Below are 22,968 nucleotides of genomic sequence, written 5' to 3'. Positions count from 1 at the left end.
GACAAGTTTAATGAATGTAATCTCTTACTAAAGGATCAAAGGATAGCTGCACAGCAAAGGAATAAAAAACTGAGGGGAAAATAGATATAAGCAATAGGGGTAAGCTCTGGAATGAAAGCAATTTCCATCATGTGGAGATCTCTATAGCAGGTTTTCTCAAAAGTGGAAAGTTGCAGGGGTATAATTCAGTATTTCCTCCTCGTTAGACTTCAACTCTGCTTCCATTCTGGAGAATTTTTTTCATGGTCTTCCTTCTTAGCATTATAGTGACACTAGTTTCCCCACTAGCTGCAGGCTAAGACTGCAACTTCTTTTTTAGAAATAATCCCCTGAGGAGCACCTGGTGGCTCAGTTGGTTAAGAGTCCGACTTGGGCTCAGGTCATGATCTCACAGTTCATGATTTCGAGGCCCACGTCGGGCTCTGTGCTGACAGCTTGGAGCCTGGAGCCTGCTTTGGATTCTGTGTCTCCCTCTCCCTCTGCCCCTCCCTGGCTTGCACTCTGTCTCTCTCTCTCTCAAAATTAGAAATATTAAAAGAAATAATCCCCTGAACCATATTTGTTTCCAGTTGGTTCCAGTGAACCTCTAGAGGGTCTGCTTCTGTTTAGGCTACAACTCACTGAGATGCTCTGTGCCTTTTTCAGGCTGTTCCTCTGTCTAGGATGATCTTCCTCATTCTGTCATAAAGCCTTGAAGGGTCAGCTCAGATACCTCTCTGTGGCTTAATTAGCTCTCTGTCCTCCATGCCACAGAATTTAATGTTCCCTTAGTTGTTTTCCTGCCCTTATGGTGCACTTACTATATTAGATACTAAATTATGAGTTCTATCAGGATAAAGACTTGATTTGCCTTTAAATTCTTTTCTTATAAGAGAGAAAGAGGTGAGACTTATAGGAGAAAATACATAAATTTTACACTGATAAATATATATATTTTTTTCTGGTTTAAAAAGAGGAAGTAGAATGTGCAGAAAAATTTTGCAGAAGGCTGATCTCATGCAGTGAGACACCTAATAAGTGGAACTTTCACATGACTCCAATCTATCATCCAGATTTAAAACAACTATTTTTTCCAGTACTTCAATTTTAAATTAGAGAACAGCATCCTAACATAAAAAAAAAAAAAAAAAAAAAAAAAAGATGTAGACAAATCATGGAGGCTAATAAAAATAAGGGTGGGTTAAAAACTACTCTATTTTAATTTAGAAAATATACCTATGATAGGAATCGACTGAGAATACGGGAGCAGCATTTGAAGTATCTTAACCCATAAATATTGGAAAGGAAAAAGATAATAAATGGAAAGCAAACCAGGTGGAAAAAAGCTTTCCTTAGCCTCATATGTTAATTTTATGACAGTTCCTTCAGCAATCTATTATCTTTTCTGTGCTTCAAGCAAAAGTACAGTTGGCAAAAGGAAACCTCCCCACTGAGTGACTCACACATTCCGCTTTCCTCTACTCTCATTACTCACCCTTGTCTAAACACTTTTCTCTCTGCAACTACCAAATGCACACCACCCTGCTTTTCTCAAATTTCTTCTAATGAAATCCTCATTCATGTTTTCCATTCCTCTATTTTCCCTTACAAATAACTTCCATGTTCTGATCTGAGCCTCTCACGTATATGTTATCCCTTTTGCCACAGTTCAAAACTAGTGTGTGTGACCATGGTTAAGAATAAGAGCTTCTTCTGGGTCTTCAGTTACATGATAGGGGGCAAGTTAACTCCCCTCATTCTTACTTTTTTTGAAAAGTGGGACTAAACCAATCCCCAATGATTGGAAGAATAAAAAGAGCTAATCATGTAATGTACTCATCCAGGGATATGGAAAGGGCTTCATGATATTACCCATAATTTTAAAAACAGAAGTGACATTTATTGAGTATATCAAATGTGTCCTATAACCACGGTGGCTAAGTGTACAGATTAGAATCAACACTTTTATGTTAACTCATTTAGTGATAAAAATAATTCTGAGATGGTAATTATTATTCCCATTTTGTAGATGAGGAAACTAAACTTCAGTAAGAGGAAGTAATCTGCCCTAAGTCATACAGCTGGTCAATGTTAGCACTAGACCTATAAACCAAGTTACTCTAAAGGCTGTGCTCTTTCCATTATTTTATAATGCTTCCCTAAAATGGATCTTAAAAAGTCTTTAATATTGAAATAACTTCAAACCAAACTCAAATAGTGTATTTTATATCAACATTATGCTTTATTTACTTTTTTAAAAAATCCCCTTTTTTGATTGCATTCAGGAAACTGTTTCAGAAATATTGTTTTTCATTTTCCTGACTTACTACTACCCTAAATTGGTAAATAAACCCAGGTCCATAAAATCAGTTGTTAAAATGGTCAAAATGCACAGATTTGCTGTGTAGTTTCCATTTAATATAACATGGATGTTTGTCTATTCTTTTTTTTTTTTTTAAGTTTATTTATTTATTTATTTATTTATTTATTTATTTATTTGAGAGAGAGAAAAAGAGAGGGAGACCGTGAACAGGACAGGGGCAGAAAGAGAAGGAGAGAGAGAGAATCCCAAGCAGGCTCCACAATGGCAACATGGAGCCCGATGTGGGGCTCGATCTCACAAACTGTGAGATCATGACCTGAACCAGAATCAAGAGTTGGACACTTAACCAACTGTGCCACCCAGGCACCTCAGATATTTGTCTATCTAATTTATGAATCCATGTTATAACAAGATGTTTTGGCAGCTACAAAAATGATTGTGCCTTTAAGAAGTCTAAAGAGGGTAGAATGGAGTGGGGAACACTTAGGTTCTGAATAAATACTCCGTGAGACTATAGAGGTTAGTTACCTCAGCTTGACTAACAATAATAGTTCCTACCATCATAGCATGCATACAAAAATCTATTATTTGGAAAATTCATGACACTGGAATAGAAACACATTTCCCATGGAAAACCTCTCTTACTCTCAGATCTTCTAGATTCCTTAGGATTTCCTCAATTCCCTCCCATTTACACAATTTCTTTTAAAGGAAGCTCAACAAGTGAAACAATTTAACAATCAACATAAAACAGATTTCCTGCCACTCCCCTTTCAAAAGATGTCAGAGAGTCTCTCATGAAATAGTCACAAAAACTGTAACAAAATCTGAAGCTCTGTTACACAATATAAAGTATTTTCTAATACTTCAGATTATTAGCATATTTAAGGATTATGAGCTTTAAAAAGAGTCATGAACAGCAAAAAGTTCTTATATTGAATGACTCATATGCATTATATCTTTAAAGCTTTATAAGAGATATTTGTATAGATGATTAAAACTTACCAAAAAAAGGTTCTGAAAATAAATTGCCTAAGGATTAATATCAATTAAAAATAATGTTATTATACACAGAATGGATTTGTTTTAACTTGATGAAACAATGCTTAAATTTATGTGAAAGAATGCATGAGAAAAAAATTTATAGAATCGTAGTGAAGGAACATATTAAACATATTATTATTATTGAATAACTAAAATTGCATGGTATGATAGAGGAAACGATTCAGCTGAGTAGAAGAGAGAATCCAGAAACAAATTCAAGTACAATGAGAATTTAGTATAGGAAGAAAGAAAGGGCTTGGGTGGCTCAGTCTGTTAAGTGACCGACTTCAGATCACGTCATGATCTTGCAGTTCATGAGTTCGAGCCCTGCGTGGGGCTCTGTGCTAACAGCTTGGAGCCTGGAGCCTGCTTTGGATTCTGTGTCTCCCTCTCCCTCTGTCCCTCCCCTGCTCGCACTCTGTCTCTCAAAAATGTATAAACATTAAAAAAAATTAAAAGGAGAAAGCACGTGAGCTGACGTAATGTGTGCAATTTCTCTTTCACTTGTTGAATAGCAAATTACTTGCCTTTGATTTTTTTTTCCTCATTCTTTCTTCTTTACTGGGGTCTAGAATATAGACTGGAGGTAATCCCATTTTGTAAACCAGGTAACGGTAACACTTAGGGGATGACAGAACAACACGATGTAGAACCTGGGTCCCTAAATTACTACAGTGAGCAGAACCACCCAATCAGTTGGGACTACTTATCTATTTTTTTAAATGTTTATTTATTTATGAGAGAGAGAGAGAGAGAGAGAGAGAGAGACAGAGCATGAGTGGGGCAGGAGCAGAGAGAGAGGGAGACACAGAATCCAAAGCTGGGTCCAGACTCCAAGTTGTCAGCAAGAGCCCAACATGGGGCTTGAACCCATGGAACTGTGAGATCATGACCTGAGCCGAAGTTGGACGCTTAACCGACTGAGCCACCCAGGTACCCCAGGAATACTTATCTATTATGTGAGAAAGAAATAAATTCTTAACTGATTTGAACCACTGTATTTTGGGATCTCGTGCCAGCTACTTAGCCTATATACTAACAATAAAAAAGGAATTCCCATAGGAATGAAATATTAATGGCTAATACAAGGGAAGACATTCTTTTTCTGTCATAATCAAAGAAGGTGCAAATTAAAATAACCATGAAATAATATTTAGACACTACCAGCAAAAACTAAAGGATTGATAAAATTAATAAAATTTAATTTGAAACAAGTATGTGAGGAAACTAGCACTCTTGTGTTGAAAATGTGAAAATGTACAATCTTTGGTGAAAATAACAGGACAAGAGTACAAAGATATGTAAATAAGAACAATCATCGCAAGGTTATATATAAAAACAAAAAACTGAAACCCATGTGGGATAAGGCAAATAAATTATGGTACCTCCATACAGTAGAATGCTATGAAGCACTAAAAATGCTAATTTTGGGGGTCGTCTGGGTGGCTCAGTCAGTTAAGCGTCTGACTTCGGCTCAGATCATGATATTGCAGTTTGTGAGTTTGAGCCCCACATAGAGCTCTGTGCTTCAGCACAGAGCCTGGAGCCTGCTTTGGATCTGTGTCTCCCTCTCTCTCTGCCCTTCCCCTGCTCGTACTCTTTCTCTGTCCCTCAAAAAATGAATAAATGTTAAAAAAATTTTTTAAATGATAATTTGGGAAGGCAAAAGCAAGTGATCTTTCTTTATGAGAAGAGACCACTTATCACATAAAATAAAAAACTAGCTTGTGCTCTAGGAAAGCACATATGAAGAAAATGACACATTACAATTTGGCAAAGAAAAAAACATAAAGTTTGGCATCTCTGAACTGTATCACGAGAAGAAATGTGTGGCCTAGATCAATATGATTTTATCATCATGTTACAGCCTAAACTGCTTTGTTAAATTGAATCAGATTTTGATAGAGGATAAAAACTGTCTTTAAAAGTAAACTTTATTTAAAATTTTTTTTTTTAATATATAAAAGTAAACCTTAGGTTTACCAGCAAAACCTTGACTATTTTGAGTTTTCAATCTACTACATGATGCCCTGCAGTGTTGCTCTACTCAAACTCTTCTCCTGGAATAGCTTTTAAATACCAGAGGAAACTCTTTTGAGTATTTATTCCCTGAAGATACTGGAGAAGCCAAAAGCCTCCAAATTTTTAGAAGTCTGGTGTTTTATCTTAAAAATTCATGCACATTTGGCATTCTACCTTAGTTTTAGTACAACACAATTATGTTTTAAATTGCTTTATAATTTAATTAGTGAACATGTTCCCCTAAATCTGTTTTGCAAAATCAGCATTGAAGAAAACATGCCACATTTATCTTGTGGCCTTTTGTAGCTGCAAAGTATGTATATAACAAAAAGAACATAAGCTTTGGATTAAATCCTAGCTCTGAAGCTAGGCAAGTTATTTACCCTAATTAAGGTTCCATTAATTCTTCTGTATAATGGAGGTGACAATGCCTAGGTATGGGGTCTTTATGTAAATAAAAGAGTAGACCAATATTTAACAAAGTATGCATGTTTGTTAAATTTTATGCTTTATAATATAATGAACATTTACATTTTACCTTGTTTTCAGTTGTGACTTGACCATGATGCATTTTAACTATCAATTACTATTCTACCAGCTTTCACTTTCTTTAGCAATTAAATTAATACCTGTAATTGTGCTTTCCTTAGCTGTTGGCTGGTAATTTGAGCTTTTTGTTGCATCATATTTTCAATTCGTTGGTTGACTTGCTTTTCTTTCTTGAGCTCATTTACATAAAATTTGGACCCCTTTGTAAGAAAACAAAACAAAGCATAAGAAAGTGTCAGAAGGAAAGCATCACTGTAGTATGTATAACCACGGTACCTAAGTGTATAGACTAGAATCACAATTACTGAATTCAAAACTTAGCTCACTCCTTGCTAGCTGGGTGACCCTAAAACTACTAATCTTTCTATGTCTCAATTTCCTTACCTGCAAAATGAATTTATAGTTACCTACATCATAGGCTTGTTGAGACAGTAATTATACGCTGCAAACTCTGAGATGAGTACAGATCGGCACTCAGAAAATAACAATGTGTCCTAGACAGGATCCATGGGCATATCCAAGCCCTCAGTCATTTGGGTTATCAGTTATCTCCTTCACTTTTATGTAAAAAGCATTTATAAAATTTTGGGGCACCTGGGTGGCTCAGTCGGTTAAGCGTCCGACTTCGGCTCAGGTCATGATCTCATGGCTCATGAGTTCAAGCCCGACATCAGGCTCTGTGCTAACAGCTCAGAACCTGAACCCTGCTTTGGATTCTGTGTCTCCCTCTTTCTCTGCCCCATCCCCACTTGCACTCTCTCAAAAATTTTTTAAAAAAGCTTTTACAAAATTTTAATGTTAGTCATTAAAGAAAATGTAGAAAATCACTTTTAGAAAATCACCTATCATCCCATCACTGAACATAACATCTATTCATTCATCAGGTTGATGATTTTTTTTTAAATGTTAATGTGTTTATTTTGAGAGAGAGAGAGAGAGAGAGAGAACAAGAGCAACTCAGTAGGGGAGGGGCAGAGAGAGAGAGAGAGAGAGAGAGAGAGAGAGAGAATCCTAAGTAGGCTCTGCACAGTCAGCAAAGAGCCTGACCAGGGGCTTAATCCATGAAACCCTGAGATCATGACCTGAGCCAAAACCAAGAGTTGGACACTTAACCAACTGAGCCACCCAGGTGCCCTAGGTTGATGGACATTTAGATTATTTTTATTTTGGCTTTTATGAGAAATGCTGCAATGAACATTCATATAGACATTTTTTCATGGACATATGTTTTCACTTTCCTTAGGTACCCAGGAGTGGAATCTCTGAGTCATATGGTAACTCCATTCTAAACCTTTTGAGAAACTGCCAGACTGTTTTCCAAAGTGGCTGAACCATTTTATAATCCCACCAGCAAAGTATGAGGGTTCTATTTTTCTATTTTTATATCTTTAGTGAAAAGTCTATTTATATTTTTTGTCCATTTTTAACTAGGTTGTCTTACTAACAATTTATAAAAATTCTCTTTATATTCTGGATATAAGTCCTTTATCAGATAAGTATTTTGCAAATATTTTATATTACTATGTTGCTTATCATTTCATTTTTTAATTGTGTCTTTTGAAGTGCAGATGTTTTCAAATGTGATGAGTCTAACTTGTCAACTTTTTCTTTTACTGACTGTGCTTTTATTGTTATATCTAAGAAATGCTTGTCTAACCAAGAGTCTCAAAGACTTTCTCATATCTTCATTAAGTTTTACTGCTTTGGCTCTTACATTTAACTTGATTTTGAGTTAAATTTGTATATGGTGTGAAGTGAGGGTTTAGGTTCATCTTTTTTTTGCATGTGGATATCCAGTTGTCCCAGCATCATGTGCTGCACAGATGATCCTTCTGCCTTGGTACTTTCGTCAAAAACCAATAAAGTATCAATGCAAAGATTTACTTCTGGACTCTTAATTCTACCCCATTGTTCAATATGTCTAGCCTTATGACAGTAACACACTATCTTGATAACTGTAGCTTTATAGCACATTCTTAAACAGGAAAGCCAAAGACCTTATTGTTTGTTCCTTTTCAAAATTGTTTTCACTATTTTAGGTGTTTCACATTTCCATATAAATTTTAGGGTCTGTTTATCAATTTCGGCAGGAAAAAAAGCCCCTTGAATTTGGATGAAAAATTACACTGAATCCATAGATCAGTTTGAGGAGAACTACCCTCTTAACGATGTTGAGTCTTCTCATTGTTGAACATAGGATGCTTTCATTTTTATATCCTTACTTTCCCTCAACACACTTTTGTTATTTTCAGGGTACAACTGTTGCACTCCTTTTGAAATCCGTAAGAGTTTCTATCCATAAACATCATGTTATTTGTGAAGAGATAGTTTTATTTCTTCCTTTCCAATCTAGATGCCTTTTATTTCTTTCTATTGCCTGACTACACTGGCTAGAACTTTCAGGACTATGTTGAAGAGAAGACATGAGAGTGGACTTCCTTGTCTTGTTCCTGATTTTAGGAGAAAAGAGCATTCCTGGAATAAATCCCACTTGGTCATGGAACACAATCTTCTTTTTATACTCCTGGATTCAGTTTGCTAACATTTTGTTGAGGGCTTTTATATTTACAATGATCTATAATATTCTGCTTGTTTGGCTATTGTATCAAGGTGATACTGGTCTTATAGAATGAGTTGGCAAATGTTACATATTTCTTCATTTTCTGGAAGAACTTGTGGAATACTGGTATTATTTCTTCTTTTTTAAATGTTTACTTATTATTTTTTTCTAATGTTTATTTTTGAAAGAGAGAGAGAGAGAGAGAGAGAGAGAGAGAGAGAGAGAGAGAGAGAGAATGAGCGGGGGAGGGGCTGAGAGAGGGAGACACAGAATCTGAAACAGGCTCCAGGCTCTGAGCTGTCGGCACAGAGCCCAATGCTGAGCTCGAACTCATGAACTGAGAAATCATGACTTGAGCTGAAGTCAGATGGTTAACCAACTGAGTCACACAGGTACCCCAGTATTATTTCTTCTTAAGTGTCAGATAAAATTCACCACTGAAGCCATCTTGACTTTTTTTTTTTTTTTCGGGGGGGGGGGGAATGGAGATTTTTAATTATTGATTTAATTTCTTTCCTTATTAAAGGTCTATTTAGATTTTCTTATTTTCTTGAGTCAGTTTTGGAAAACTTTAAATTTCTAGAAATTTATCCAATTTATTGGGATTTGTTTTAAAATACTCCATCTTCTACCTCCAAAATTCAGTAGGGAGGGGTGAGACAGATGAAACAATATTTGCAAATAAGTTGATGTCTGATGATGCTGGGTGATGATTACCCAGGAATTCACTTTAGTATCTCATTTTCTGTATGTTTATAATTTCTGATAGGGGCATCTGGGTGGCTTAGTTGGTTGAGTGTCTCACTCTTGATTTCGGCTTAGGTCATGATCCCAGGGTCGTGGGATCAAGCCCCATCAGGCTTCGTACTGAGCATGGAGTCTGCTTAAAATTCTCTCCCTCTCTCCATCTGCCTGTCTTATGATTTACACTCTCTCTAAAAAAATAAATAAATAACAACAAAAAATGTTTCTGATAAAAATTTTAAAGAAGTTGCATTTCTGTGAAGCAGTTAACAATTAGAAAATTTCAATTCAAAAAAGATATTTATGATGAACTCCCCAACCCCCCACACTAGAGGAATATATATTATATAAAATATATAAATATTTTAATATATATTGGTATATAAAATATATATAAAGTATATATTTTATATGATAGATACATATCAGATGATATGTATATATAGTTCTATGTATGTATATACAGCTGACCTTTGAACATCATGGGTTTGAACTGCAGTAGGCCAACTCATACATGGACTTGTTTCAATAAAAACAGTACAATACAGGGGCGCCTGGGTAGCTCAGTTGGTTAAGCATCCGACTTCAGCTCAGGTCATGGTTTCATGGTTCGTGAGTTCAAGCCCCTCATTGGGCTCTGTGCTGGCAGCTCAGGGCCTGGATGGAGCCTGCTTTGGATTCTGTGTCTCCCTCCCTTTCTGCTCCTCCCCCGCTCACGTTCTATCTCTCAAAATAAATAAATATTAAAAAAAAAATCTTAAAAAAAAAATAGTACTGTAAATATATTTTTTCTTGCTTACAATTTGTTTAACGTTTTCTTTTCTCCATCTTACTTTATTATTAAAGAATACAGTATGTAATACACATAATATACAAAATTTGTGTTAATCGACTGTTTATGTTACTGGTAAGGCTTCCAGTCAATTGTAGGCTATTAGCAGTTCATTTTCGAGGAGTCAAAAGTTGTACATGGATTTTCAATTGTGTGTGTGTGGGGGGGGGGGGGGCAGTGCTCCTAACCTTCGCACTGTTTAATGGTCAACTGTATATCACATAAAACTTATATGGAAGAGCAAATGCTCTTTTTAAGATATTCTTGAAAAAGAATAAAGAGCAAAAAAAGAACTTGTTCTAGCAGTTGTCTAGACTTACTAGACAATACTGGAATGCAGGTCATGTTGTAATGATATAATAACAAACAATCCAGTGGAACAGAAGAAAGCACTGCAGATCAGTAAGAAATGATGATCTAGATGAACTATTTAATAAGTGTTACTGGGACACAGAGAAGAGAGAGGAAAGATAAAATCTGGGATGACTTAAATATTCTATTTCTTAACCTGAAAACTAGGGTCATAGGTTTTAATTCTTTTTTTAAGTTTTAAGATGAAAATTTCAAAAAAATCTCAGAGAATACAGATTAGTACAATAAACACTATATAAAACTATCACTGAGATTTAACATTTTGTCTTATTTCCTTCACTGATTTTTTAAGTAAACTGTTTTAAAGTAAATTACAGATATAATGATATTTAGCTATTCTATACAGTGTTTTAGTATGCATTTTTAAAAATGAGGTCATTTTCCTAGGTAATTATAATAGCATTTTCAAAGCTAATAAAATTAACAATAGTTCCTTAATACAATCTAGTACCCTGTCCATATTCAAATTCCCTTAACTGTTCCAAATATATTTGTTCAAACCAAGATCCAACCAGGGTCCATATACTATGTTTGCTTACTTCATCTCAATTTTTTTACTTTTAAAATTTTATCTATATTTTATACACTTAAAAAATTATTTTTCCCTCAAGGTTTTATTTTGGAATTTCTAAATCTTCCAACATTTGAAGGAATAGTACAAAGAACACCCCTATGTCCTCACCTAGATTCATCAGCTATTAATATCCTGATACATTTAGTTTCTCCCACAATTTCTAGGAATACACAATACACACACCCCCACTCCAACATATGCACTTGCACAAACATGCATGCATACACACACACTCCTCCCCCTCTTTTTGGTTAAACCATTTAAAAGTAAGTTGCTGTAGATACCAGCAAGCATTTCTTTAAAATAAGTATATTCTCTTAAATTTTACACCTTTCTGAAGGGTACTTATTTCATAATATATAAATAAAACAAAAAAATATTAGAAGAAAATATTTATGACCTTGGAGAAAGCCATACGCAGTTGACTAATTCAAGTACATATGAAAAATCAAACGAGGTGGCTTTGTCAGTTAAGTGTCCAGCTTTTGCTCTTGGCTCAGGTCATGATCTCACTGTTCACTCCATGCTAACAGCACAGACCTCCTTGGTATTTTCTCCCTCCCTCTCTTTGTGTCCCTCCTCTGCTCATACATCTCTCTCTCTCTCTCTCTCTCAAAATAAATAAATTTTTAAAAAAGGCAAACAGAAAACTTCTGCACAGGATTAAGTATCATAAGCAAAATCAAAAGATATACAATAATCTAATGGAAAATTGTGCAAATGACGAGAAGAGACAGTTTGTAAAAAGGGAAAATACAAGTCGCTTGTTAAACATGTGAAAAGATGCACCATCTCACTTTTCATAGGAGAAATGCAAATTAAGCCTACACTACATTACTATAGATAGGAAAATCCAAAAGCTTAGTAACACACTGGGCAGGCATGGTTGCACATATATTGGCAGTGAAAATTTAAATTGATACATAAACTATGTAGGGCAACTTGAGCAATTCATAAAAATTCCATATGTGGGCTCCCTGGGTGGCATAGTCAGTTAAGCATCTGACTCTTGATTTGGGGTCAGGTCATGACCTGGTGGTTAGGGAGTTCAAGCCCCGGGTTGGGCTCTGCTCTGTCAGCAGAGCTTGAGATTCTTTCTCCTTGCTCTGCTCCTCCCTCCCTTGAGCTCTCTTTCCAAATAAATAAACAAACACTTAAAAAAATTCCACATGAATATATCCTTTTTTGTTATCTGTATTTGGTGGAATAATTCTACTTCTACGATCTCTTATAATTTTATCTGCACATATGTAAAGTTGTGAAAGTTGTAAAGGTTATTCACTGTCATATTGTTTGTAAAAACAAAAGACTAGAAATGATGTATGGGTTCATAAATGAACATTCCGTCTGGTTCAATAAATTATATCTACACATGCAGGCATGAAAACTGAAGATCTTTATGGAAAGATCTTTATGGAAAGACCTCCAAGTTACATTACTGAAACACATGCATATAATGTGTACATGAAGCAGGAAAACTGGACGGCAAGAGGAAGAGCAACAGAACAGAAGGGAGATTATTCCATACCCACTTGTTGTAACAAGATACATTAAAATATTAAAAATTACAATAAAAAATATTTACAACTTACTGATTTTCTTTTAAACAGAAAGTTAAAAAGCTACTAAATTAATGATATCAAAAGAAACAAGAAACATACCCTTGTGGCTTCCATTATAATCTTATTAATCTTCTCTTTATCTAATCCTTCCATTCCAGCTTTATTATCATTAAGTCCCATCCTAAGCAGAAGGTCATCTTTGTTGTTGTCATTCTTCTCCTTGGTGCTATGCATGGTATAAACTTAAAGGTTTTTTTATTACCTAAAAAAACATATAAAATAAACACTCCTTTTCAAAGCATTCATGGTGAGGAGGTGGACACTTAAAAGTTAAGATGATAATAAGCAAAACAAGAAAAACATTTAAGAATATAAGAATTGTTAGCCATTGAGATATTGTTATTTTTAAATATTTATTTACTTATTTGGAGATTGAGTGTGAGTGGGGGAGGGGCAGAGAGAGAAGAGAAAGAATCCCAAGCAGGTTCTGCACTATTAGCACAGAGCCTGACACAGGGCTCGAACTCACGAACTATGAGATCATGATGTCAGCCAAATTAATCAAACCTCAAACAACTGAGCCACCCAGGAGCCCTGAGAAATTATTATTATTCAGAGTTTAAAATTACTATCCCAAGATTATTGTACTCTCAGAAGGAAGAAAATGAACATTCCCTGCAAGTTTTGAGCCAGCCACTCACTATGCTAGGCACTTTACGCTTGAATCTCACACAGTAGCCCTACCCTGAAAGGTAAATTTTATTACCCCCAAAACAAAGAGAGAAGAAATCTGAGTCTTAGAACATATCTACTGACATAAATATGCTAATAAGTGACAATACCTGTATTGAAACCCAGACTTGAGTCCAAAGTTCATGTTTTTCAGATATTAACATACTGTATAGGAAACAAATATGAAATAACACTTCATCTACTAAACATGTTAAGTTCAGTGGCATTTATTACACTCTGTATACAGAGCTCAATTTCTTTTTTTTTTTTTTAATGTTTATTTATTTATTTTGAGAGAGTTTGAGAGAGAGAGAGGGAGCAGTGGAGGGCAAGAGAGAGAGAAGAGACAGAATCCTAAGCAGGCTCCGTGCCATCAGCACAGAGCCCAACGTGGGGCTCAACTCACAAACCATGATATCATGACCAAAGCTGAAACCAAGAGTCAGACGCCCAACTGACTGAGCCACCCAGGCACCCCCAGAACTCTATTTCTTAAGGCAGTGAAAAAAATACAGACAAAATAATAATCTATTCACTTCTGGGAGATTAATACATTTTATAATGTTATGTCACATCTAAGATTAAGAAAAATCCTCTCAAATAATAACTCTTTTTTTAAGTAAGCTCTACACCCAACATGGGCTTGAACTCATGACCCTGAGACCAAGAATCACGTGCTTTACCAGCTAGAGCCAGCCAGGCACCCCAAATAATTCTTTAATATCTTTAAATAGTAATTTATAATTTACTTTCATATTTATTAGTTTTTAAAAATATAATAACCATGCAACAGAGATTTGCTTACTCTCATAGGAAAGATAGAAATTGGAATTCAGGAAGGTTAAGTGAATTGGCCATAAGTCTGCTAATAAGCAAAAGAACTGGGATGTGAATCCAAGTCTTCTTCAAGTCTAGTACAGCTGCCATAACATCACAGCTGCTTCCAATTTGGAGTGCATGTATGCTATAAAGAAATGACCAGGTAAACAGCTGTCATGAACCTATAACAAATTAGGCCAGTGATTTCTTATTTGCATGATTTAGAGAGGGTTCATTTATTCTACGCTGTTGAGGACCTTTTCTTTTCCTTTTTTTTTTTTTTTTAACTTGACATCCATCACCACACATACTTACACAATTTCTTTTCTTGTGATGAGAGCTTCTAAGATCTAATCTCTTAGCAACTTCCAAATATACAATACGATATTAACTACAGTCACCATTCTGCACATTATACCCCCATGACTTACTCATTTTATAACTGGAAATTTGTACCTTTTGACCACCTTTACCCATTTCGCCTACTCCTACCCCACCTCTAGCAACCACCAATCTGTTCTCTGCATCTATGAGTTCAGGTTGTTTTTTTGTTTGTTTTGATTCCATGTGACATAAATAAATTCAAAGGTCTGAGAGTAGGAACCAGATATCAGTATTTTTAAGGCATGCCCAAGTTATTCCAATGTGCCCCAAGTATGGGAACCACTGGTGCTATTGTTTCCCAGTACCCAAGAGAATATAGGCTAGTTTTCTGTTTTTATCATTTGATTTTTCTCTTCAACTATCACCTTCAACTTATTATCACCCTATATTTTGTCTCATGCTTTAGTAATCCAATTACTTTTCATTTTCTAATAAAACTGGTGAATGTAATTCATTCATATTTTCCCAAACCACCACCATTGAAGCTTGAAGATGTTGAATGCACAAATCTTACATTTAAGCTGTCTTCTCCTTTAAAAACTGAAATGTATAAAAAGAACAGAAACATTTATGAATGCCTACTATTTCACAAAGAATATATTATTTAGCCCAAAAACTCTAGGAAGAATTGCTTTTGGTCCCTAATTGGGTCAGAAGAACTGGGTTATTATTAGCAACACTGGCACCAGGCAAAGTTGTGAGATAGGTAAAATTAGTTTTCAGCTACCTTCCTGTCTTGCTGATGCTCAATTACCAAGCCTAGTTTCATGACGATAGTTTACTATCCTCTATATGTTAAGAAGTTCCAAGTTTATAGCTGCAGTCCAAATGCCCGTCTGGTATCCTAAATTTAACATGTCCAAAACTAATCTTCTCATCTGCCTCCATCACTCAAACCAGTTCCACTTGCATGCAGCCTTCCTCATCTCAGTTCAGGGCAACCCTCCAATTGCTTCCAATTCCTCATGCAAAGAATCTTGTAGTCATACTTAACCTCACTCTTTCTCATACACCACACATCCAAATTGTTGGCAAACACTATGGACTCTGCTTTCAAAACATACTCTGAATTTAACCACTTCTCAATGCTGTCATTTCTTTCACTCTAGTCTGAACCACCATTATCTCTTGCCTGGATTAATGTAATAGCCTCTTAAATAGTCTGTTTCTGCCCTCCATGCAATCAATTATCAACACAGTAGCTGAAACGATTCTTCTAAATCACAAGGTAGGTCACAATCACTCCTTTGCTGAAAACTGTACAATGGCATCCCATCTTACTCCAGAATAAAAGCAAAGTCCCAACAGAATCTGGATCCCAATTACCTGTCAACCCTCATACCTGTCTAATACTCTCCCCGTTGCTCACTACTCTCCAGCCACACTGATCTCTTTGCTATTCCTCAAATCTGGTCAGTATATTCTAACCTTGAAACTTTTTGCCCTGGCTATTCCCTTCCCCTTTAGGATTCTTCAGCTAGATACCCTATTGACTAAACTCTTTCAAGTCTTGCTTAAATGTTACCTTCTCAGTGAGGGGCTACCCTGACCTCCTTATTTAAATTTCAACCTCATTAGTACCTCCCACCCCTTCTCCCCAATGCCCCATGTTTTTCATAACTCTTACCATTTCCTAACATAATAAACATAAATTTACATACTTATTATGCTTTTTATCCATCTCTCCTGTGAATATGGACGCTCCAAGAGGACAGGGTACTTTGATTTTTGTTTTTGTTTACCTAATATATCCCAAATGCCTCAAACAGTGCTTGACACAGAGCAGGGGCTCAAAAAATAATCTGTGGAATGACTGAACTCAGTCATTTTTTTTTATCATTTTCTCATTTTATATCATTTTATATCATTTTAATATCATTTTCTCGTCCTTTTATTCACATAGCAAGGTTACATAGTTATATTAAAAGACTGTGAGAAAAACTACTTTTCTGGAGTTAATAAGTTTATAATTTCTTTTTTAATGTTTATTTATTTGTTTATTTATTTTGAGAAAGAGAGAGAGAGAACGTTTGAGCAGGGGAAAGGCAGAAAGAAAGAGGGAGGGAGAATCCCAAGCAAGCTCCACACTGTCAGTACAGACCCTGATGTGGGGCTCAAACTCATGAAACTGTGAGATCATGACCTGAGCTGAAATCAAGAGTCAGACACTCAGCCAACTGAACCACCCAGGCTCCCCTTTTTCAGAGAGAGGAGGGGCAGAGAGAGAGGAAGACAGAGAATCCCAAGCAGGCTGATGCACAATCTGACACAGGGTTCAAACCCACTTACTGCAAGATCATCACCTGAGCCAAAACCAAGAGTCATACACTTAACCAAGTAAGCCATGCAGTCACTCTTAAGGCACCCATAAAATTCTTGTAATTTTCCCTTATTTCAATATTAAATATGTAAGGACAGCTATATGAGTTAAACAACCTTCCATTTTATAAGCCTTATTTTCCTAAGGTATTTGATAGTTATATTAATTTATTAAAACTTTGGGGACGTGTATTACAATATAAGAATATTCTGAATTTAGGGGTGCCTAGGTAGCTCAGATGGTTAAGTGTTTGATTTCAGCTAAAGTCATGATCTCACGGTTCATGAGTTTGAGCCCCGCGCCGGGCTCTGAGATGACAGCTCAGAGCCTGCAGCCTGCTTTGGATTCTGTGTCTCCTTCTCTCTCTGCCCCTCCCCTGCTTGTACTCTTTCTCTTTCTGAAATAAATAAATATTAAAAAAATTTTTTAAACAATATTTTGAATTTACATGTTTGAGTTTACTTGCTATGTTCCATTAATATTCAAAGATTCTAGTTTATATTTATTCTTTGGGAAATTAAGTTGCCTTGTTAAATTTAATTTTTGTGATTACTTTCCAGTTATATCTAAATGTACAAAAAATTATTGGAGAGAGTTAATAAAACATACTAAGTTTCAGTATATTTTAATTCCTGTGAGTTCCTTTTAGTACTATCATTTATGTCTCTGTGGTGAGCCTACTTTTGTTTTTATTGCTTAGTATTTGTTATTCTCAAATTTCTAGAATCTCTCATTAGTCCTGGTTATCTCTATTCTCCCCATTAGTTCTTACTTTAGAAATCCATAAATTGAAAGAGAGAGCTAGCTCCCAGCAGAGATGATCACATAATATTCACAAGAGATGCACAAAAATTATGATTACAAAGTATTTTCCATATTTTTGTGGAAGTGAAATTTAATACTACTTTAAATGGCTCTCTGGGACACGTAGGTGGCTCAGTTGCTTACGTGTTCAACTCTTGATTTCAGCTCAGGTCATGATTTTGCAGTTTGTGGGATGGAGCCCTGGGTCAGGCTCTGTGTTCACAGTGTGGAGCCTGCTTGGGATTCTCTCTCCCTCCTCTCTCTCTCTCTCTCTCTCTCTCTCTCTCTCTCTCTCTGCCCCTCCCCAGCTTGCAATCTTTCTCTCTCAAAATAAATAAGTAAACATTAAAAAAAAAAAAGAAATGATATATTACATCCTACATTATAGGAAGGAAAATATTTAATAACAGAAAAAGGTGTACAAAGTATTATTTTCCTATCCTGGAAAAATTATCCTTTCACTTACCCCCTGCCACATTGTTCCAGTGTTTTCTTTTTTTTAAATTTCTTTTTCTTAACGTTTATTTATTCTTGAGACAGAGAGAGACAGAGCATGAATGGGGGAGGGTCAGAGAGAGAGGGAGACACAGAATCTGAAACAGGCCCCGGGCTCTGAGCTGTCAGCACAGAGCCCGACGCGGGGGTCGAACTCACAGACTGTGAGATCATGACCCGAGCTGAAGTCGGACGCTCAATCGACTGAGCCACCCAGGCGCCCCATGTTCCAGTGTTTTCTTGATATATTCTCCATATTATTTCTTGATCCATTGCTGCTGATTGTTTCAGTTTCCTATAGCTCTAACTAATCTACCACAGGTATTTAAAACATTGTAGCAACATAATATTCTTCAAAAGATATCTTAAGTAAAACCTCAGATTTTTCCTTAAATCTTTGTTCTATGGGTGCTATGCAGCTCTCCTAGAATTTCATCATATATATTCTATCACTAATGTAAAAGAATAAACAGGCAGCTTACAGAAAAGGGAAAGTTAATAGTGATCTCCACTTTTTTGATTCAAACTACCTAGAAGCATCGGAGCGAACACTGATATGTACTGAAATTGCTATCAACTCCAAGACTGCACTAGCAGTGTTCAGATAACAATTGCTATGTTTCTTTTTATTTTATTGTAATTGTAAAAATAAACATATAACATAAAATTTACCATCTTAAGCATTTTGTAAGTTTACAGCTCAGTAGTGTTAAGTACATTCACACTGTTGTGCAATCAAATAGTTGTTTACTACTGATGAATTTTAAAAGGTGGTTTCCATATGAAGCCAGGCTCTGAAAATCATTCTTATTATGTTTTCTGCCTGATCTTATATATTCCTGAAAACCATAAACAAAAAACTAAACATCCAGAAAATACTATTCCAAGATTTGCCAAACATGAGGAAATAATATCAGCAAGAAGTTGTGATTTTGGAGTAATTAACCCAAAATGATTTAAAACACACTTTCCCCTAAACCTAATAAATCAAAAACTCCATATAACCTGACTTCTGTTAGATCATACTGTTAAAAGGACTTTCATTTTAAAACAGTAACAATCCATTTGTTAATGACTATTAACAAATGTTATAACAAATGTTATAAAAATACATTTAAATAGATAGGATATATAAAGAATATCTGATACCAAACAACAGTATCTGGAATTTATATCCAAATCAGCAAAAATAATTATTCTTAATTGATGAGATGATTTCTCATCCCTTCCCAGAGTTATATGCTGTAACTGGAGGGGAAGGAGAAATAATGATTTGTTTTTAGTAACAATTGTTTTGCAGGTTCAAATAACATTAAAAAGTAAGGTCTATGAAAGGGAATATAGGTTAGAAAAAGTTGCAAAACATTGACATAGAATAATTTATTACACTATCATCTGTTACATAATAGGTGATTTATTTTAGCTAACAAGAGCTATTAACTCTTGTTAATAAAGGGAAAAAGCAGTCCAGATTAACTGTTACCTATTTTTTCTTAATGAGATCTAAATATACTGCTTATTTTAATGTACAGTACTTAATGAAAAGAGTTCAGTGCTAAGAGACATTTTGATATAGTGCAAAAAGTATATGCTTTGAAGCCAGATAGACCTGGACTGAAATGTCAACTCTAAAACTTAACTAGTTGTGTCTTCCCGGGAAATTTATATGATTTCAAAGTGTATGAATCTTGGTATCCTATTCTGTGAAACTTACTTCCAGGGGTTGTTGATGATTAAGTATGTGATATGTAAGGGTCCCTAGCAAAGTAAACACATACTAAGTAAGCATGCAATAAATGTGGTTTCTCTCCTCTCACTTTCATTCTTATTTATTTCTCTACAATGTGATCAATGTGGCTGCAAATACGGGCATGTAATTGATTGAGAAATCATAGAAAAAAAACAAAAAAAATGTTCATGACTAAATAAATGACAAGTGAAAAAAATCACACACACACACACACACACACACACACACACACACACACACACACACAGCCACCCGAGTTTAGGGAACTCAAAAGAACAAATGGCACCCACCGCTTGGATCTTGTGATATTTAGTGAACCAACAAGAGAATATTCTTCATGGTGTTTAAGGCTTTACCACTGACATGATCCTAATATTCAAATCAAGGTACTAGGAGTTACATTTCAGTTTACTTCAAGTCAATGAAGACAATATTAAGATAAGCAAGTCTAGACACATATGAAATTTCAACATTAATGCCTAATACTTAGTATCATACTTAACTGTATGAATAAACTCTCATCATATGTTTGACATGACTAATAAAAATCACATATAGACTATCTACAATATGCACAGAAATGCTTCCTATTAATGAAGCTTGACAAATAATTTTTAATGTAAAAAATTACATTAATAAACTTCTAAGAATAAATCAAGTTTCAGAATAAAATTTTACTTTTTTTTACCTCTAAAAATTTTTTTATATTTATTTATTTTGGGGAGAGCACAAGCAGAGGAGAAAGAAAGAGGGGGAGATAGAGGGGTAAAGAAGTTCCAAAGTAAGGTCTGCACTGACAGGCTGACAGCAGTGAGTCCAAGGTGGGGCTTGAACTCATGAACTGCTGGTTCATGACTTGAGCTGAAGTTGGGCACTCAACAAAGTCACCCAGGTGCCCCTTCAGAGTAAAATTATAAATTAAATCCCAGAATATTCCCAAAATAATCTTTAGAACTCTACTTTAGAACATGCACATTTTGGGGGCGCCTGGGTGGCTCAGTCGGTTGAATGTCTCACTTCGGCTCAGGTCATGATCTCGCAGTCCATGAATTCGAGCCCCGTGTCGGGCTCTGTGCTGACAGCTCGGAGCCTGGAGCCTGCTTTCAATTCTGTGTCTCCCTCTCTCTCTGCCCCTCCCCCACTCATGCTCTGTCTCTCTCTCTCTCTGTCAAAAATAAATAAAAACATTTAAAAATTAAAAAAAAAGAACATGCACACTTAAAAAAATATAAATATATGCTAAATGTTTATATAATCAGATTTTAATCCCTTAATCTAATTCCTCAATCTAAAAATTCACTTGTATTATATAACCTTCACAGGTAAGCAAGATACATCGGCCTCTGGAGGACACCATAATTTTACTTAGAAAAGGGAAATGAATTCCATGCTTTGGTTTCCTCGTGGACGTATTTTTTTTTAAATTTCTAATCTAGTATTTATTGGAAATGCTTTTTTCTTCCTGACCATGCCTCAAACGTGTGGGAGTCAAATTAGACTCTGAAATTCACTTATTTAAGAAGAGATTAGAACCATATAGCCTTTACTGAAAGGCTTGAAGCTAAGAATAATAGCAACCTAGTTTTGGGACTTAAAATCTGGATTCTCACTATGTGACTACCATTTTTAAAACGTTAAAATAAAGTATTCATCACTATTAAAGTTAAGAACTTAAATTTCTGCGATTTCAAAACTTTAAACCATAATAGCTTTAGCATATTTGTAAAACTTTGTCAGTTAATATTTTTGCCAAAACCACATTCCCAATGCCAATAAGTTATTATAGTTAATTCTGATCCTCTTATTAAATCTGCCTATAGTATACAGCCTTATGAAAACTGGTCATATGTTGACAGTAGCTTCTAGCATATGAATTATTCATTTCTATAATGCCAAATATACTAAGAAGCAAAATTTAATCTACAAATGAAATATACATTTCTTGATGCTACTAACTTACCTTTAAAAATACTTCACAGATGCTAGGAAAATAAAGAAAAAGGTACAACAAATAAATACTATAATATGTAATTAAATGACTCACTTCTTAACAAATAGAACACAGCAAAAGGGATGGGATATCATATACAAAAATGGGTTATAAAAAAAATGTGACTTCCATCTTGAATGCTCTCATTCTCAACCTGGATTACCCACTCTGGGGAAGTCAGCTGCTTTCTGAGGCAGCTCTGACAGGTCATGTAAGTGAGCTTGGAAGTGGAACCTTTTCCAGTTGTCTTCAGATAAGACTGCAGCCCTAGACAACAGCTTGACTGCAACCTCATGATCCAGAGACATCCAGTTAAAGCCATGTTGGGATCCTTGATCCACCAAAACTGTGAGATAATAAATTTATAGTTGACTCTCAAATTCTGTAATTATCTCATTATGGATTAGCACTGGTACATAGATCAAAGTGTAAGTAACAGTGTTACAAAAAAGTTGTATCTTAAAGATTAGTAATGTTTCATTTGAATAAAAGTGAATAATCTAAATATACTAATAAATGGATCAACTGAATAACTTCTATGCCAAATACCTTTTTCTCCTGGAATTTGTGCAAGAAAAAATAAGACAGTGTTTCTTTGCAGCACTTAGTACAACCAAAATATAAATTTCAAGAGGGCAAAACCTGGTATAGTGGTAGGCCACTGAGCCTGTTACTTAATAACTATATGCTGAATGAATGAATGATGGGCAGGTTAATATACAGAACAGAATATGCTAACCACTCCGTTAAGTCTTTTTAAATGCAGTAATATAAAAAGTAATATTTGGATCTTACAGTGTTTTACATGTATAATCCTATTTAAGAGATGAGGAAACTAAGGTGTAGACTTACATGTACCTTAGATAAGGTCAAACAGTTAATAATTGGTAGATTTGAGACTATATTTCAGGTCTAGTATCAAAACATTCACACTTAGCCATTACATTATAAATACAAAGAAGGTAAAACAAAATTATTGAAATCTTATCAAAAAGAAGGAACACAGAGGTGCCTGGGTGGCTTAGTTGGTTATATATCCAACTTTGGCTCAGATCATGATCTTGCGGTTTGTGAGTTCAGTCCCCATGTAGGGCTCTGTGCTGACAGCTCAGA

General features: G+C 35.3%; 1 protein-coding gene across 8 annotated transcripts in view; it reads right to left on the bottom strand.

Annotated features, from left to right (window-relative positions):
• Nucleotides 1-22,968, bottom strand: part of POLK (DNA polymerase kappa) — a 72,924-nt gene that overhangs the window by 33,590 nt on the left and 16,366 nt on the right. For 6 of the 8 annotated variants that reach the window (XM_006927792.5, XM_019835670.3, XM_006927793.5 and 3 more), the window contains exons 2-3: nucleotides 12,661-12,823; nucleotides 5,998-6,117 (exon numbers count right to left, since the gene is read on the bottom strand). In XM_006927792.5, coding sequence (XP_006927854.1) covers nucleotides 5,998-6,117; nucleotides 12,661-12,795 — 255 coding nt within the window. In that variant the 5' untranslated portion in view covers nucleotides 12,796-12,823. Of the gene's footprint in view, nucleotides 1-5,997; nucleotides 6,118-12,660; nucleotides 12,824-13,403; nucleotides 13,465-22,968 lie in introns of those variants that run through there. The other 2 variants (XM_019835651.3, XM_019835662.3) reach the window with 2 other exon arrangements.

The sequence above is a fragment of the Felis catus genome, chromosome A1, assembly GCF_018350175.1.
Source record: "Felis catus isolate Fca126 chromosome A1, F.catus_Fca126_mat1.0, whole genome shotgun sequence".
Lineage (NCBI taxonomy): Eukaryota > Metazoa > Chordata > Mammalia > Carnivora > Felidae > Felis > Felis catus.
The sequence above is the reverse complement of the archived record's forward strand: the minus strand, read 5'-3'. Positions and strand labels throughout refer to the sequence as shown.